The 19122-nt window shown below is 43.8% G+C and overlaps 1 protein-coding gene across 4 annotated transcripts in view; it reads right to left on the bottom strand.

Moving 5' to 3' along the window:
- Window positions 1-2138: 2138 nt before the first annotated feature.
- RAF1 (Raf-1 proto-oncogene, serine/threonine kinase) overlaps window positions 2139-19122 on the bottom strand; it is a 75927-nt gene continuing 58943 nt past the window's right edge. For all 4 annotated transcript variants that reach the window (XM_083156173.1, XM_083156172.1, XM_083156171.1 and 1 more), the window contains exons 11-17: window positions 17142-17226; window positions 13739-13915; window positions 12409-12455; window positions 10048-10166; window positions 6520-6651; window positions 4309-4443; window positions 2139-3066 (exon numbers count right to left, since the gene is read on the bottom strand). In XM_083156173.1, the coding sequence (XP_083012299.1) occupies window positions 2926-3066; window positions 4309-4443; window positions 6520-6651; window positions 10048-10166; window positions 12409-12455; window positions 13739-13915; window positions 17142-17226 (836 nt within the window). In that variant the 3' untranslated portion in view covers window positions 2139-2925. The remainder of the gene's footprint in view (window positions 3067-4308; window positions 4444-6519; window positions 6652-10047; window positions 10167-12408; window positions 12456-13738; window positions 13916-17141; window positions 17227-19122) is intronic.

Raw genomic sequence — 19122 nt, forward strand, 5'->3', positions numbered from 1 at the left:
GTGACACTGTAGTGAAAATTTCTCATCATCTGGGTACCCCCTGTAGGTGTACCAAACACCAATTATGCCCACAATATCCATACCCCCTCCACCTATAGATTTGTTTCGCAACCCACCGCCATCCAAACAATTATCAGTTTGAATCATAATTTATTTTTTAATCCTACTTTCATTTCTTGATTGTACTTCTATGTACACATATTTTTTTCACGATTTATTGAGTAAATTGTTCACTATAACGTGACAAATCTTCATCTCAGTCTTATTCTTCAACTTCTTACACTCATAACATTCAAACAAATGCATGCAGCGCTCATGCCCATCGACCAAACATTATCTATGAACCAAAAGAGTCTGGGAAACCCTTAAGGCAGAGCAGTGCCTGATATCCAACTGACTAACAGGGTGAGTGCAGTGTACCCACTTTGTATTGATCAATGGGTGCATTGGCCCGTTCAAAGATTTCTCAGTGCAACTGGCCGGGGAGCGCAGTGACAGGCTGGAGGACTGGAGAGACGGATATGGGGAACAAAGTAGAAACGGTACATTAGGTACAGTTTTTATTTGCCGGTACAGACGGTTAAATAAACGGCAAATTATTTTTTATGTGTTCTGTGTGTTTGTGTGTGTTGTACTGTTTGTGTGTGTGTGTTGTAGTGTATGTGGTTGTGTGTGTTGTATTGTATGTATCTGTCCAATGTGTAAGTGTGTGAGGTGTGCTACGTATACACAGTATGTGTGTGTTGTGTCTTTGTGTATCTGTGCAATGTTTAAGTGTGTGTTTTGTGTGTGTCGTACTGTTTTTTGGGTGTGTGTGGTGAATGTGGGTGTGTGTTGTGCTGTTAGAGGGATGTTATGTGTGTGTGTTGTGTGTATCTGCCCTATGTGTAAGTGCGTAAGGTGTGCTATGTATAAATCTGTGTGTGTGTGTAGTGTGCTGTGTGTATCTGTGCAATGTTTAAGTGTGTGTTTTGTGTATTGTACTGTTTTTGGGTGTGTGTTGTAGTGAATGTGGGTGTGTGTTGTACTGTGAGTGTTGTGTTGTGTGTATCTGCCGAATGTGTAAGTTTGTGATGTGTGCTACGTATATATGTGTGTGTAGTGTGCTTTGCATATCCTGGCAATGTTTAAGTGTGTGTGTTCTGTGCGTTTGTTGTACTGTTTTTGGGTGTGTGTTGTAGTGTGTATGGATTTGTATTGTACTGCATGTGGTGTGTTGTGTGTGTGTGTGTGTGTGTGTGTATCTGTCCAATGTGTAAGTGTGTGAGGTGCTCTACGTATAAATGTGTGTGTTGTTTGCTATGTGTGCGTATGTGGTGTACTGTGTGTGTGTGCGTGTACAATGTGTATGTGTGTGGTCTATGTATATCCTCAATTATTTCCTAATTGTTTAAAGCCTTCACCATAATGTTAGAATGTGTAATTCATACTCAATGACAGCAATGAAATCGGTGTGGAGTTGTTCCTTCGCAAACGGTTTCCCAGATCATCGATCTTTTCCCCAGAACATCAATGAAGGAAAATTACAACTTGGTGTTTTTTAAATTTCTAAGTGAAATTTCCCCAAAACGGCTTCGAGGTGCACACCACCGGGTCCAGAGGTATCTTGTTGCTGAATTTGGTGTCTCTGAGTGCCACGGTGTGTCCGCAATGCGTCGGACACGCACACACACACACACACACACACACACACACACGCACACACACAGACTCTTCAACTTATTATATAGATGCAGTTGTGCTTGGCACTAAGGCCCCAGTGGCTGATTATGCAAAATCCTGGCATTTGCAACATTTACCCACATTCTCAGTGTACAACTGAAGCAGGCCTGGAGTGTATGGTTTACGTCAGACATGGCCAAACTATAGACCTCCAGCTGTTGTAAGACTAAGAGTCTCATCATGCCTTGCCACAGTTTTACTATTACGGAATGCTAAAACTATGGTAAGGCATGCTGGGATAGTCTCACAACAGCTGGAGGGCCACAGTTTGGCCACGTCTGGGTTACTTGATTCCCATATCTGCCTGCCACACAGCTTTTGTTGACTATTGTGTTCATATTCCACGGTATAAAACATGCTCTACATGTTACTACAGAATATAATGAAGCTACACAGAGCACGGAAACACCAAACCGTTAAAATGTGAAACACTTAATTTATTAAAACGGGGTAATCAGGACAGCTGTAGTTTACAATAAATGCAATAGGATAACAAACAAAATTAAACCCAAATCAAAAATAAGACTGTACACACAGATTCCCCTTCCTAGTGCAGATTTCTTTGTGTGCCTACAAAAACACACAGACTGTGTATATATGCACATAGGTAATGCTCTGCGGGCACGCCTCCAGAGTGTAAAGCTGTTCTGGTGCAGAGCAATCACTACATTACTAGAGTACCAGAGTGAAGCTGAGTGTGCCGTCAGGGAAGTCGCAATCCGCTCAAAAGAAAGTTCCATCAAACGATTCACTCTCCTTCTATGACCATAATTGTGCAAAATAGAATCTCCTTCCATTTGATAGCATGAACACTCCATCGGCAGAAGACATTTTTTTATTTTTTTTTCCTCGTTCATCTTTCCAGCCTGAAAAACTAAAGTCTTTATGCTGGACAGTTCCAGGCTCATTAATGACCCATTGGCACCCATGTAACACGTAAATGTATTGTAACAAAAACAAAGGGGCGGATGTGGGCAGTTCTTGGGCTCAAGAGGTGCAGTGTCTTCAAACAGGAAATTTGTTTTAGTCCTCTCCATTTAATTCTCCATAGATACAGTAATGATGGTCTCAGAAATGCAATCATAGCAGCATTTTCTTAGGAAAAAGAATATCGAAGTGTGAGCGAGAAAACTCTTTCAGCTTATACACAAATGTTTTCTTCGGGAGACCAAAAGCAAGGAAGATGGGCGTGTAACAGTCACTTCAAAACACGGGCAAACGCGTGGACGTCAACGTACACGAGTTAATGTCTTCTGTGTGGGCGGCTCGGTGCAGTGAGGGTTCGGAAGCACTTCGGTTGATTTTTGGAAGAGAGTGTTGTAACAGCTCAATGGAGGAGAGGATCTAGAAAATAAACCGCACAAAAAAGTTAAAAAAATAAATAAAATATGCTTATGAATCATACTAGTGTGCAATGGGGACCTAAAAATAAAAAAGCCTTCAGTCATCTCAGGCGTCATTACATCTGGGCCTAAATCTACTCTGAAAATGGCTTCCAAATCTTTGTTTTAGATGCGCAGAACTTTAGTGTTGTTTTAACAAGCAGAGGAGCAATGGGGTGGATGGCGTTCTATCGCGTCCTGCTATGGAAAGTCACTAGACGGGCAAAAATCTCTCAGTGTGTAAGTACTGAGCGATTTTCCCTATCATTGCTGTGCATATATAATGGGCAAAAACACCCAGTGCGTATGCAACTTAAGTGTCAGTTTGCTAACGAGTAGATGTCTTGTTAGAACACATGGCAAATACAGGGCACAGTGTTCGTCATCCAATAAAGGACTACAAATTAATTCTACACCACCAATGTGTGAAGAGGTGGACCATGGGTCCTCAAACTGCGGCCCTCCAGATGTGGTGAAACTACAAATCCCAGCATGCCTTGCCACAGGTTTCCTATAACGCAGTGTTAAAACTGTGGCAAGGCATGCTGGTAATTGTAGTTTCACAACATCTGGAGGGCCGCAGTTTGAGGACCCATGGGGTGGACTATGGAATCCACTGTGAGGTAATAGAATAGAATCAACTTTATTGGCCATGTATGCTTGTGCACACTAGGAATTTTTTGTGCATTACAGTGCAGCATCAAACAGGGGTAGGGGTAGGCATTCCATAATAACACCTATAGTGGAGAAATTGGGTTACCTAAAAATAAAATTAACCTTGTGGGGATGTACTAGGTCTGGATACGCTTCCATGGGTTTTAATTTACCTTTATACGGATAAACTAGTCTAGGATTTGTACAAGAATGGAGCTACTGCCTTTTTTCAGCCTCGCTAGAACTATGCAGCATCTTGATATTCTGCAATAATTAGGTTAAAGCTACAGTACAATATTGTCTCCTGTAGGGGGCAGCACTGCACTCCTCACTATTCAGCTGCAAGGCGCAGTAATAGCTTTGTGTGTTTCCTCAGACGTGATGAGTGGGGAGGTGGATTGTTGTACACAGTGTTTTAGAAAATTAAGCACAAAAAATAAATAAATGTACAATTCATGTTTACAATGAGAGTTCTACGGGCCATTAGGTTTGACTTTATAATCACATGTACATATGTCCTGGACTGTTGTGAATAGGAAAAGTTGCTCACTTGAGGAAAAAGCGGCCTTTCGTCCTTCACTTTCTGGATGCAGTCTGCTACAATCCTCTTCATTGCTTTGGGACAATTCTTGTATAACTTGCTAAGATCAGGCACTAGGCACTCTCGGCCAACCAGAAATATGATCTAAGCAAGACGGAAAACATAATAATAATTAAAAAAAAACATTGACAGGGACAAAGTGCAGATTGTAGTGTTTGACAACCTGCGTTGGTTATGTATCAATACAAAAAAACACATGGAAGTGGCAGCATAATTCCTACCAGCAACAGAAAATGTGCATGCTGGTCTTGTCCAATGGGTGCCTGGTTTATATAGCCATCTAAATATCTGTACATCTTCTATTTCAAAGATCTATGATCAGATACACTTCCCAGCATCAACCACAACAGAGGCTGTTTTAGTAACCTCTATACAGTACACGGAGCATTCCAGTGACCACCATACAATACAGACATTATAACTTTCAAATTCTGGCAAATACATACGACGGAAGTGGGGAACTAACAAGTTGTAGTAAAACAGTCAAAGACTAGACACTAGCAAGAACATTGTAATAGCATTTATTGCAAGAACCATGGGGTGATTCAGGTCTACTCGGTAAAATCCAAGTTCTGTCAGGGGGTCTGATGTTGCAGGTCTGCGCATGCCTATCAGCGAAAATACACATGTGAACGCCTTCGGTGAGTATAACACTCGTCGAGGCATTTGGGGGCGGGCAGGGGGTTGTGTCGTGGGGACGTGCCCACAAAAACGGTGGGTGCGCCCAGAAAACCGCTCGGTTTTCTATACAAATTTACAAAGGAAGGACCAAACTGCTTCTGGCACATTCCCATTACAGTACCCCACATATATGTAATACCCATATAAAGTAGCCAATTGGGGCTCACCTCAAGGTGCGAAAGAAAGCTCTGTAGCCATACCAATGGTAACAAATGCCCTCTTACAGCTGGCTTGGCACTGAAGCACAACCTTAGTCCCTCAAATAGTTTTATATTAAATCAGGGGTGAAGGGTACAATATAACATAGATACTAAAGTGTAGATGTAACTACGAAGCAGTGATAAGGGAGGAGAAGTGATAAAGTGACCGTTACTTTATCACCGGCCAATCAGCTCCTGACTGTCCCTTTTTAAACCCGGCCTCTATCTCAACAGTCAGGAGCTGATTGGCCGGTGATACAGTACCAGGCACTTTATCACTTCTCCTCCCTTATCGCTGCTTCATACATCTACCCCTGAGTTACATCTAGTTTATTAAGGAGGGGAAATATGTATTTTGTAGGCACCACTTAGACTGGTACGTGCTGATCATGAGATTTATCTACACAACAGTGGGCAATGGTGCAGGCTGAAACTCTCCAAAGGACACACTCACAGCACAGTAGAGGGTGACTGAATGTATTTTGGGGTATATAGTCCAAAGAATAGAAGTTCTAAACACTGTAGTAAAACAAAAACCATTCTACAGCTATAAAGTTGCGTCACTGGTTGTTCTGTTCACAGATGTGATAAATCACATTATATAATAGGAGTATGTCATGTAGATAGGTGTTCTGCTACTCAACTGCTTAGTATCAGTAGCTCTGCAATGGAAACCAGAGACGGAAGTACGGCGTGGAGCCAGGGGCAGGTCTTCTTTTAGGGGGTAATATTCAACAATACATGACTCTGCTTTTCCCATCCAGTCAAACCACATTTGACAAAAGTTTATGAAAGACCTTAAAACATAACATACAGCTTAATGACCATCATCTTTTCTCACTGCACCATCTCTTCCCCCACTGCATGCCGTTTGACACCTCTTGCCAAACGTGGATGCAACCCTACCACATTGGCACCCTTGTCAATGTGGTATGGTTGCATGGATCTGCCACCATATGGGTTTTCCCCGACACAGCTGTATCCCAATGCGACCTGCCCTACTACCTGGCTTCCCTGCACATTTGCAGATTTCCTCTTGGTGGTCAACCACTGGGTTCTAATGTAGCGGCGTGTAACTACTAACTTTCACATGCCCATTCCGTGCCCCATAATGGTGTGCAATCAGCATCCACGTTCCGCCTACTCTGCATTATTGTGGGAAATGCTACTGATCTAGAACACAGCCATTCCATAGTAAATCATTGTTTAATGTAATATGTAAGTAGCTACCGGATGCTAGATTTCAGATGCTTTGCCAAAAAGCTATAGCTGCACTTACCTGGTCTCTGTCCTTTATGTGAGAGTATGGCAATTCCCCGGTCATCAGCTCATACAGAACAATTCCGTACGAGTAAACGTCCGACCGGAAACTAAATGGGTTATTATCTTGCAATCGGATCACTTCCGGAGCCTACAGAGACAAAACAGAGAAGCACCCTGAGCATGTAGATAAAACACAGGGACTCGGTTTGAACAATGTCTAGGTATACATTTTACTACTTAAACCATGTTCCAGGTGCATGTGTGTGACAGCACTTAAGTGCAATGATTGTGTATTACTCAGGTAATCTGTGTGTGGGCGCCACAAGCTCTCTGAAGTACTGTGAAGGGCATGTACTTCTTAATAATGTTCCACAATTCCCTAATACCCCTCAGTGTTGGAACCCTTTCATTGACGGCATGTTGAAACTAGTCCTACATATGTTCTATTGGGTTCAAATAAAGCAAGGAATGGGGCCAAACTCAGAGGACTGCTCTTCCAGACATATTCTGGTGGCTACGGACCTGTGCGATGGTGGAATATGGTCACACCTGAAAGCCTTCTCCAGTGTGTGAGTGAATGCAGAACATGAACAGATGCAAAGGCTCCACAAGGATGGTTAGGTTATGTCCACAGATGTACAGTAGGAGGGATTCTAGTGTACAGTATGCTAGCGGAACACACCACACAGCATAACAAAAAGTCAACAGCCCTGTGTCCCTTGTTGGCATGTGGGGTCCAAACAGGTGGAATCTCAAATTGTTGGATCAGGGTACATTTTTCCAGTCCTCTAGTACTCAGTGGCGGTTTTCACTATCCCATAGCTCCCAACATGACCCTCTCCAGGAGGGACACAATGCTCGATTCCCGGACTTTCCTCTTAATTTTAGATTGCCGTCACTTGTGTTGAAACACCTTTCTTAACCATTAACCTGTTTAAAACAGGTGATGGCGATCACAAAATGAAGAGGGAAGTCCAGAAACAGAGCATTGTGTCCCTCCTGGAACGTGTTGGAAGGTATGACTAACCCAGGAAGAGAGCCTTGTATCATGGGGTCAGCAATGGGATCCAATTGGGGACAAACCGTTCCTGTAACCCATAGAATAAAGGAGAAATTACTACAGATAACTAGAACATTTAATGCTGGGGTCATCAACGTTCGAACAGTGCAAATGTCACATGCCAGTTGGATATGACAATGTATGCCCGACACCGCTATCCATGACAGACCGGAGTTTATAGTCCACCACTGCAGTGTAGCATGTTGGGTAACTTCCCTATTGTTGCATAGTCACGGAACATACTTGAAATTGTTGCACCGAAAAATCCAAGAGCTGGACTGACCTATCTCTCGGACATCAAAGACCAAGGCTCGGCAAAGTTGCTCAAATAACTGGCCATCTTCACTGGATGGACTGCAGCGATAGCTGCCTAGATATCGTACTTATGAGGATACCATTTAATGCTGGGGTGTGGTGGCATGCACTAAGAATGCAAGCTGCTGTGTAAATGACACGAGTATATAAAACACTTCTTTAACCATAACAAAAATACGGTTAGTCAGATTGTGTATATTTACTACCATGTCTTCTATGGTGAATCATCTACGTGTGGACTTGGCTTCTTGTGTTTTTCACGTTCCCCACCATAATTTTGGGGCACAAATACAGACAAGTACGTTAGGACAGCACAGCTGTTGCTAGTTTATCTGCAATGCTGTTCTTTTTCCTTTATATATTTATAAACGCGCAGATAATGTCGATGAGCAAGTCACTTTGTTCTTTTACTTAAAAAAAGTACAAAAGAACACATTGTTCTAGAGAGGCCAGACGTGAGCACCTGTAACCAGGAACAGAGGGAAATTCCCGGTACAGATGTAACAGCAGTCCAGCGATGCAGGCTGAGGACAATTACTGCATCGTTTCCCAATAGGCCTGGAAATGTCATTTGCGGAATATGCTGCGTGCCAGGAGTATGATGCACCTATGCTCACTAACCGTGCAACACAAGGGATCCTGGGAGGGATCCTCTAATAATGCACAGGGGACGTCTTACTGGAACATGGATGAACAAAGGTATAGTGATGCCAGAATGCTCCGATTAGTCAGAGGGTATGCTGGCTGACCTGCATTATCTGAGGTCTGTAAGGCTAAATACACCAGGGGTGGTTGCTGGGGTCCGCCCAGCCTTTCATGGGTGTAACCATGAAACTGGTGGCATCGCCCATAGAAACGCTGGGCGTACCCCTACGAACGAAGGTGTATCGATGTCTGCTTTGAGTTGAGCGGATGAATCATAGGACGTAAGCGCCCACCCCAAATTCAGCGTAAAGCATCCATCAGAAGAGTAAGTACAGGCTTACTTTGCTTTACCAACAGAGGAGAAATCATTCGATTGGGCGTAACCCACAAATGATTTCTCTTCTGTGCGGATGTGTAAATGTAAACGTCCCCTCGCATCGTTGCGCGGATTCGGGTGGTGGGTTGGATGTGCATTTGGCGGTTTACCTGCTCACTAGGCAAAGAACATACGTAGCCTAGCGGGCAGGCCCTAATTACCGCCTAAGTATCACAGGATAAGCATCAATCTGTCCTCAGCCTACTTAATGGTCTTCCTTTCCCTAAGGAAACAGCTATTGTTGTTCACTAGTATCCTCATAGGTCTATCCTGTATTCAATATGAAATACTTCTACTCACATACAAGGCCATTACTCTGTCTACATACATCTCTTCTCTTATCTCAAAATATGTCCCCACCAGGCCTCTCCGCTCTGCACAAGATCTGTTTCTCATATCTACACTCATTACCTGCTCCCATTTCGGGCAGCACACACCCTCTGGAACTCCCTTCCATGTACATTAAGACTCTCCTCCAGCCTCCAAATTTTCAACCGTTCCCTGAAAACTCACCTCTTCAGGCAAGCCTATCATTTTCCAGAACCCCCACATAACCTCCAATAGCTTTCATATCTAATTGCATTCCATCAGGACTGTCCTGTAATCTGGTGGGACTGCCATGCTATGGAATCCTATCCTTATATAGCCCTCATATTATCCCTATAGATTGTAAGCTTGCGAGCAGGGCCCTTCTACCTCCATGTCGGTTTGTATCTACCCAGTTTGTATAATCACTGTTGTTTCCAATTGTAAAGCGCAACGGAATATGCTGCGCTATATAAGAAACTGTAAATAAATGAATCCTCAGATTTAGCTTTTATTTGTGCACACTTTGCTTTGGTGTTTATGCTGGGCACCAGATCTGTTTTTGTGAGAATATAAAAGAACCTGGTTTGTGGGGCAAAGTAACAGCATATAATGAGCCACCTGATTGGACACCGGAGATTATACTGCGTGGCTACTTTTGTTGAATAAACATTGTTTGGCAAGTTACAGAACACACGGACAAGGTGATTGTGAACTTTAGACCAGGAGCGTCCTGTGGCCGATGGTCAGTAAACAAGCAAAAGGTTTAGAGATCAACAATATAACTAAAAAGTGGTTCACTAAATGTCAGTCAAGGAAAGATGAACTTCGCATGAACTTACCATCCAAAGGATTGATCCAGTTGGCTGCTCCACTTGTTGAGAACCGCTCCATCGGGACTTCACTGTGGCCAAGCCAAAATCCCCAATTTTCACTGTTAACCCTTCGTGCAGAAATATATCTGTATCACAGTATAGGATGTACCCGCCAAAACAGACCCCTCTGCAAAGGTCACAAATGGGATGTACTATAATCAGACCTACACCTTCATAGCCAAACATCTCATCCAAGTTATTCGTCTTCATTTTTATGGACACCCCTCATAGAATAATGTTGCTGTGGGCAGTATAGAGAAGACCGATCCCTTTATTACATAAAGCGTGTGATCTTCGTTATCCGCTAGCCTAGCTCCTACATCTTCGAAATATTTGTCCAGCTCTGAATTAAGAGTTCCTGTCTGGCAACTAGACTCAAGCCGTACTAGGGGGTGTGCAAGGGATGCAGTCGCACCTACGGTCCCCTAATAGAAGATGTCATCGGCGCTAGGGAATGCAGAGATGCAAAGTGTAGCCTTGCAGCCCCCACATCTGGCAAACAGGGTCCCTGGAAGCACACCCTGTAACTTGTACTGAGGATGCAGTTCTTTACAGCAGCTGGTTGCTCCACCCCCCTCAGCGTGACATCATGAACTTGGTGGGCGTGACCAGCACAGGGTACCATACAGCTCTGTGACGGCACTGACTGTAGTCTACAAGAAATGAGAGCTTTAAGCATCAAACCGCAGTGAGAGCACTCTCCCCTCTATTTGGTTATGTAGGTTTTTGTGACATACTGTAGGTCATAGACCCAAACATACAATGTCCCCTGCCACTACACACTGTTATAATCCAGCTCTATGCCCACTTGGACAGTAAAAGTATGAACCAAGTTGGTCTAAAGCAAGAAAACATGAAAAACTTGTGTGGACCTTGTGATTGTCTATTACATTCCCGTTGATCTAACACTTGCATATATTTTTCGTTACTGTCGATCTAGACCAGGGGTGTCCAACTCAAATTCATCGGGGGCCGCATCAGCAGTTTGGTCACCCTCAAAGGGCCGCTGTATAATTATAATAATGCAATGACACCACAGGCTGTTCCCGCTGTATAATAATAATGCAATGACACCACAGGCTGCTCCCGCTGTATAATAATAATGCAATGACACCACAGGCTGCTCCCGCTGTATAATAATAATGCAATGACACCACAGGCTACTCCCGCTGTATAATAATAATGCAATGACAGCACAGGCTGCTCCCGCTGTATAATATAACAATAGTAATGCCATGACACAAATTATTATACAGGGGGAGCAGCCTGTGGTGTCATTAAATTATTATTATACAGAGGGAGCAGCCTGTGGTGTCATGTCATTACTTTTATATTATACAGGGGGAGCAGCCTGTGGTGTCATGGCATTATTATTGTACAGGGGGAGCAGCCTGTGGTGTCATGGCATAATGCCATGACACCACAGGCTGCTCCCCCTGTACAATAATAATGACACCACAGGCTGTTCCCCCTGTACAATATAAAAGTAATGCCATGACACCACCACCAGATATATTGTTTTTTTATGTAACTTACTGTATTTTATCCCTCGGGCTCCTTTACTGCTGCTGCGGCTCCAGTAATTTCAATTCCATTCTCTGCACCGCGGCCTGTCCTGCTGCGCCCCCCCGACTCAGCCTGCCTTCCTTCCTCTCTGCAGACGCGTGGGTGGGAGGCGTCATCGTCATGACGTCCCCACCCAGCGTCTGCCACTGCCTCGATAAGAGGGAACAGGTTGCCGGGCCCTCCTCCACGTAGCCGTGGAGGCCGGCGGCCATGTTCCTGTGGCCGCAGACATCTTAAAAGACAACAGGAACATGGCCGCCGGCAGTGCAAAAAAAACCTCTCAAAAAAGAGAATAAAAGGTGAAGGCTGGCTGCGGCTGCTCAGACCACATGACGAGGACTGTCGGGCCGGATTTGGACCAAGGGTGGGAAATAAGCGTCCCTCCAACTGTTGATGAACTACACATCCCTGCATGCCTTGCACCAGTTCCAGCATAGCCAAATAGCAAAACGAAGGCAATGCATGCTGGGATGTGTAGTTTCATCTACAGCTGGAGGGTCGCTTATTGCCCACCCCTGATCTAGACACTTTCGAGATTCCTTAGGAGTCTAACTTGATGCGCTCGGCCAAGAGAGGAGATGTCGTCGATGGGATATGCTTCAGACGAGGGCTCTGCTCTATGGAAAAAAAAAATATTGACCATTCGCAAGTCGACCTTTTGACTGTTGACCTATCATCCACCGCAAAAAAGTACATTAGGTCTCCATTCATAACTACCCAGATGAGATGATATTTGCTCTACAACGACCCAGAAAAGGATACTGTTTGACTTCATGTCTCTGTGTATGATGTTCTTTGCATGCAAATAGCTGCGAGGGAACAAAGAGCTGTTAAACATCAAAGCCAAAAAACCAAACGAACACAAACAAAGGAATTACTTGGCTAGACCTCCGCATACTGGTTAAGGGTTGTTCTGCAGTTATTGCATAGATTGCAGTGTGTGTCTACAAATGTTGTGTGCTGTACGGACACTAGAGAGGAAGAGTCCCCAACTTGCTGCCTCGCTGTAAGTAAGGCTGACATTTACCTCAGAAATCTGCAAATATCCTGCTTGGCAGCACACAAGAGCCATCAAGCAAATAGATCAAGACATGTACAGAGAACTGGGAATACCTGGGATCTCAAATGCTAATAAAATACAAGACTGGAAAAATTCAGACCTGCAAGATGATGTTTCAATGGAAAAGTTCGATGGTTGCAATATTTCTCAAAATGAACTGAACTGTTCTTGCCATTAGAAAGCGTAAGACTTGCGGTGACTATGCTATAAGGATGAGAGCACTTCACTGAACCAAAAAAAAAATGGCCAAAAACTACAAGTCCCATCATGCTTTTCCATAGTTTTGCTATTAAGGAAATGTCAAACCCAGCCTGTAACTTAAAGGTTAGGAGCTGATTGGCTGGTACATGATCACCTTCACTTCTCCAGACTTAAATCTGCCCCCATTGCACGGAACACAGAATGAACATGGCTAGAGGGGATTTCTAAAAAGATGTGCACACACACTAGACGACATGCACGATAATGACCAATCAGAATTACAATTTTTGGGAATTGCATCTAGTGTGTACGCACAATGTCGCTAACTATGCAGGCTCCTGCACGTCATCAGCAATGGACGACATAGTTATGCTCCCCTTCCCACTGGTGTCCGGTATCGGCAAATGTGTATACATTTAGCAATGCCGTCTTCCCGGCCAGGTCCCATTACGCACAACCTCACTGGGTACATATATAACCCAGTTTTAGATTCTACCCAGGGAATTCACATATTGGTGGCCTCCAGCTTTTGTGAAACTACACATCACAGCATGCCAGTTTTACAATTCGCTAGTAGCAAAACTGTGGCTGGGCATGCTGGGATGTGTAGTTTCACAACAGATGGAGAGCCAAAGGTTGGCCAGGCCTGCCCTCACACGTCACATCACTGTGGGCAGAGAATCCAATTTTATATGAACTCAATTGCAGCTGGATATTCTGTATCATCACTGGGCTATCCCTAGGTCCAAATACCCAGTGTGTAGACTCGATGGGCTGACAAACAAATGGTATTTCCCAGATATCTGGATGAGAAGTCAGGCCAACACTTACTCCATTCCCTGTGCCGTCTGCCTGGCAATGTCTATCAGCTGGAACATCTGGAATTTGGTCTCCTGTACGTGCAGATGTTTGTAGAGGCTGCTGCCCTCACACCACTGCGTGACGATAGCCAGATTGTCTTTCGTCATGTAGCCCATGAACAGCAAAATGTTCACATGCCGCGTTTTCCTGCAAGGGAGCAACAAAGCAAACATTGTATGATTGGCTATTCGATTACACCTTGTAAGGTTTCCAAATGGAATAAGATTGTTAGATAGTAAAAACCTAAATGAAAGTGACCCCGAATCACTCCGTGTGAATGGGGCATGATTCTTACAATATCAAAGAGGATTCATTTGCAAAGGAGTTGCCAGGCAGGAACCATTTTTGGGCATAAAATGGAGGGGGGGGCAACTGTGCACAGGTGTGAAGCAGTGGTTTACATATGCAGTATGATGGCAAGGCTACTGAGAGCTACACTAATATGCTGATCATGCTGCATGAGCACAATATGCATCATATGCACAAGCCGAGATCTGTGAGGTCATTGGTGGGTGTCCTATTTTCAGGCGGCTGCAGCGTTCGCATATTCGCTGCATACACATCGGCAGCTCGCAACGTCCATCTCTGAATCAGTCCTATTGGGTTTAGATGGTTTGTCACTTTTGTAATTTTTCAAGTCACTACAGGTATACGGCAAAATTTACTAAGAATTCAACTAGGTCTTAAGCCCTGTACACACACTTATATTTGCTTTAGATTTGATGCTAGATTCGATTTTCTATTAGATCTGGCATTGGATCATCCCATTCGATTTGGCATTAGATCTGTACTTTTGCATTCGATTCCGAAATGTAGGCAGAATGTACTCATTCGATTTACTGGATACAATTTGAGATTTCCTTGGCTGCACAGTAGATTTTTCTATTCGATTTTGAGAAAACGGGAGCGCGCATCGAATCGAATGCAGATCGAAAGTGTCCTAAAAACCATTCGATGTGGATTCGATTTTGCTTCTATAAGCAACATCGAATCGAAATCAGGGAAAAAATCTAAGCATGTGTACACAGCTTTAGTCATATCTGTATAACCGTTATCTATTACAGCTATCGGTGGAGTATTTCATTGACCTATTCGTATTCCGGAGCATAATTTACAAAGGTGTCGTATTTGTGAGATTCGCATTTTTCTATGTTGTATGGAGTCGTATTTTTTGGCGTATTTTTTGACGACTTGTACTAGAATACGCCTAGTATACACATGTTAAAAGTCTGATTTTGTGAAATACACCTGTTAAAAGTCTGATTTTGTGAAATACACCTGCAAATTAAGGGGTTTGTTTTTTTTACAGTATTTTTTTACCAACTTGTACTAGAATACGCCTAGTATACGTTCGTATTTTGAAATATGACTCGATAGTAAATGTCAAAATTACATTCCAGTAATGTAGAATTCAAGGCATATTCTTTCGATGGTATATTATAGTATTTTCGTAAAAATATGAATACGACCGGTTGTTACGGTCGTAAATAATACAGAATACTAACATTATTTCACATTAGTAAACTACAAAAATACGAATGCGTGCCCGAGCACGACTAATACGAATAATCCAATTCCTACCGTATTTTGCTTAGTAAATATCCCCCATAATGTCTGTCTGTTTGGGTGATTTTTCTGGTAATTCCACTCATGGGAAGATCAGTAATGGATCTCCAAATGTTTTCCAAGTAACCGACTCAAGCAGAATGTGGGACTGTCTCCAGACTGATGGACAGTATGGGCTGCATCAGAGATCACTGCCGGTGTCACCTTGTTGGTAATCATATAAGGGTGGTCGCTCTTCGCGATGTACAATGACAACCTGCACTGGATTAGCAACCTTTTTCTAAAAATTCCTTCTTCAGTGCTATGGAAGCAGTAAGGGTGAACTTCAGGGGCGATTCAGACCTGATAGCTAAGGTCTAAATTCGCTACACCATCCGAAAGTGGGGGTTTGCGCATATGCAAGCACCCAGAGCGAATGCCTTCTGGAGAGTTTTGTTCGCTTACCGAGGGGAGGTCGCTGGGATCCGCCCAGCGTTTCATGGCCATGCCCACAAAAACAGTGGCCGCGCCCACAGAAACGCTGGGTGGGCCCATCAGAACACAGTTCTGTCCAAGCCTGCTTGATGGCGACCCCCTCTCGGCCATCCAGGATTATTGCATAGACTTTCTTTAATCTACGAAGGGATGAAAAAGCAATTAAATGGTGAGTGGCCATCAAGTGATTTCTCCACTGTGTGGCCACATGTAGGGTTGCCACCTCTCCCGGATTTCTGGGAATCTCCCGGATCCGGTGGCAACCCTCAAGGAGGCTTTTTCAGTTTCCCAGATTCTCCCGGAATTCGGGTGTTTGAAAAAGCCTCCATGCTCTCTGCCGCCCACCACGACTGCCTGTCTGTAGGCCCGCCGCAATCCGCCCACCGCTGGTGTCGACTGTGGCTACCAGCCCAGCCAGCCAACCTTAGGTAAATTCATTAACAGCCAGCACGTTTATTGTGTGTGTGTGTATATGTATATATATATACACACACACACACACACACACACACACACACACATATAATGTAATGGGCAAAAATTGGTGGTTTTAGCTATTACAGGGGCCACGCCCACTGTATAGAATAGGCCATGCCCCTTTTATTGGGCCACGCCCCCATCTCCGGGAGCGCGCATAAATGAGGGTGAAGGAAAAGTCTCCAGGGATCCAAGATTACTGAGGTGGCAACCCTAGCCACATGCGAGCGGATGTGTAAGCGTAGACATACACTCAGCACTTAGTTTGGGGGATTCGCGATGGGGGGGGGGGGGGGGGGGGGGTGCATTCGACATTTACCTGCAAATAAACATAGCTTCGTGAGCAGGTCTGAATCAGGCCTTTAGAATCTCTCATACATAGGGTGGTTCACGTTTGCTTTATAAACAAATACATTTGTATAGGAAATACAAGACGCGCCCCCTGGTGAAGTTCCTGGAGCCAAAACGTGTCCATTATTGGCGTGCCACACTATGAAGAGTGTTGTGGGGCCAGATGCAGCCAATCAGCACCTGCCTGATTTTTCAAACACAGCCGGTGACATGGCAGGTAGGAGCTGATTGGCTGGACGTTTAATCAAACTCCATTTTATCACTTTTGAAGCAGGACGTTTAATTAAACTATAATTTATCACTTTTGAAGCAGAAGTGCATCTGGCCCATAGATAGATAGATAGATAGATAGATAGATAGATAGATAGATAGATAGATAGATAGATAGATAGATAAGGCTGTCTATCTCTTCTGAGAGAACAGGAATCTCATATTAAATGCAAAACGATTCTGCAATCAGTGGCGCTGGCGTAATGCAACATTCGCAGCATTTTAAAATACCAACCTGAGAACAGCAACTTCATTTCTAAAGGCTTGAAACTGTTCTGGGGTCGGGTCTGTAACTTTGAGGATTTTCACAGCTACATCTCCTGCAAGAGAGGAGAACAAATTGTGTGGGAACATAGATCAGTGCTTGATAAGAGCTTACAGTGTGTTTACATAAACTATCTTCATTAATTACCAGGACTAGTTTGAGCTTTTAAGCTGTGCCAACCACCGTCTCTGTTTCACATGGGGCATCGTAGACGTGACAAGATGTGAAACGGAGAAGTGACGCACAGCCAGTAGAGGAAGATAAAACACATGGCTGACTGAAGTTTACACAACTCTTTATAAAGAAAGCAGTTTAATGTCACAACAGTGCACTTTATGTAAATGACAGAGTAAACCAGAGCGGCGGATTATTGCCTTCATGTTCAGATCTAAAACACAAATCTCATTTGCTGACGTCACAAGTCTTTGCCCTGAACACATCGCTTCTTTCAGAAGGGCATATTGTGGCCGGACATCTGCCAACCACATCATGAATTAACGTGTAAGACGTTGCCAATTTGGTGGTTACCACCTTCCCCACCGCGTAGTGGACGGGAACAAGCAGCGTCTTTATGAGAGTTTGCTGCATCTTTGTTGCATACGCAGGCCCACGTGTGACCCAATAAATCCAACCATTAAAAGCACACGACCAGACTCCCTAGAGTACACGCTATATTCATGCAACAAATCCAACACACGGTGGTTCTGTGACTTTCATTTCATATAAAGGTTTCTGTTCAATATCACAATCTTTCCGCTAATTAGTCAGATAGCACTCTGCAGTGGCGTCACTTTCCCTCCACACTTTGGGGGTTATTCTGCTTCACTCGCAAAGTCAAATTCACTCTCTAAGGGACAAAACCATATGCAATGCAGGTGGGGCTGATGTAACATGTGCAGAGAGAGTTACATTTGGGTTTTGTTATTTTTTTTCTGTGCAGGGTAAATACTAGCTGCTTTATTTTTAGCTGCAATATAGATATCAGTTGATGTACAAACCCCAAACAAATTACTCTCTCTGCATGATCAGCCCCACCTGCAATGCATATGGTTTTGTCCATTGTGCCTTTGCGAGTGAACCAGAATAACCCCCATTGGCCTTAATAACACAGTCATGCACATCGTGTTAGTCTCCACAAAAGATTTGCACACTCATGTCTTAAAATAAAAAATCGCCACAGGGAGTGATCCCGTGCACTGGTCTAAGCAAGTCTTCTGCGACCGGCATAGGCGCCTCAATAGCAACCTGTCAGTCATCAGGTGGCTGTGGGCGGGGCTCCGCGGTAAGGGGTCCTCTGCACGTTTCTTGGCATCAAGGAGACTTACATGCCTCAATGGCAATCAGAACAAGCGGCGCATTTGTAGAATAATAGATTTATTCCAGCATGTGCCCCTCCCTTCTAGCTTAGATTTGTTTGCAGGTAAATGTTTTGTTGTCTCTAACCCACCCTATACACATACATGCGGTACACAATATCTGAAACCTCAGTATGGAGCATTTCCTCCCTATGAGCACAAGTACACACAGAAAGCCTAGAAGACACATTTGCCTTACCGTTAAGAAACGGATCTTTCCTTTTATAAAAAAGAGCCAGAGTTCCCACTTCAAGACACAAAGCTTTTACCATACAAAAACTAAATTATTGCTGATGACAGATAACTATATTTGGCGCTGGCGGACGGCGAGGGTTAACACGTGAACTGTAATGGCCAGCAAGTTCTAAATTTCCTTGTCAAGGCAGAATACAGATGATGTAATTCCCACTTCAAGGGCAACACCTAAATTTACAGTCATCAGCCAAAACATTCTGCTCTTCTGTGGGTTCCCACAGAAATATTACTGCAGACTTACTGGATGGAGAACACATGAATTACAAGTTTAGGGAGATATTATCCAGGAGGTCAAAAGGCCTAGGGGTAGCAATGATATAATCTGAGCAAAGAGAAATATG

The sequence above is a fragment of the Crinia signifera genome, chromosome 8, assembly GCF_055691185.1.
Source record: "Crinia signifera chromosome 8, ASM5569118v1, whole genome shotgun sequence".
NCBI lineage: Eukaryota > Metazoa > Chordata > Amphibia > Anura > Myobatrachidae > Crinia > Crinia signifera.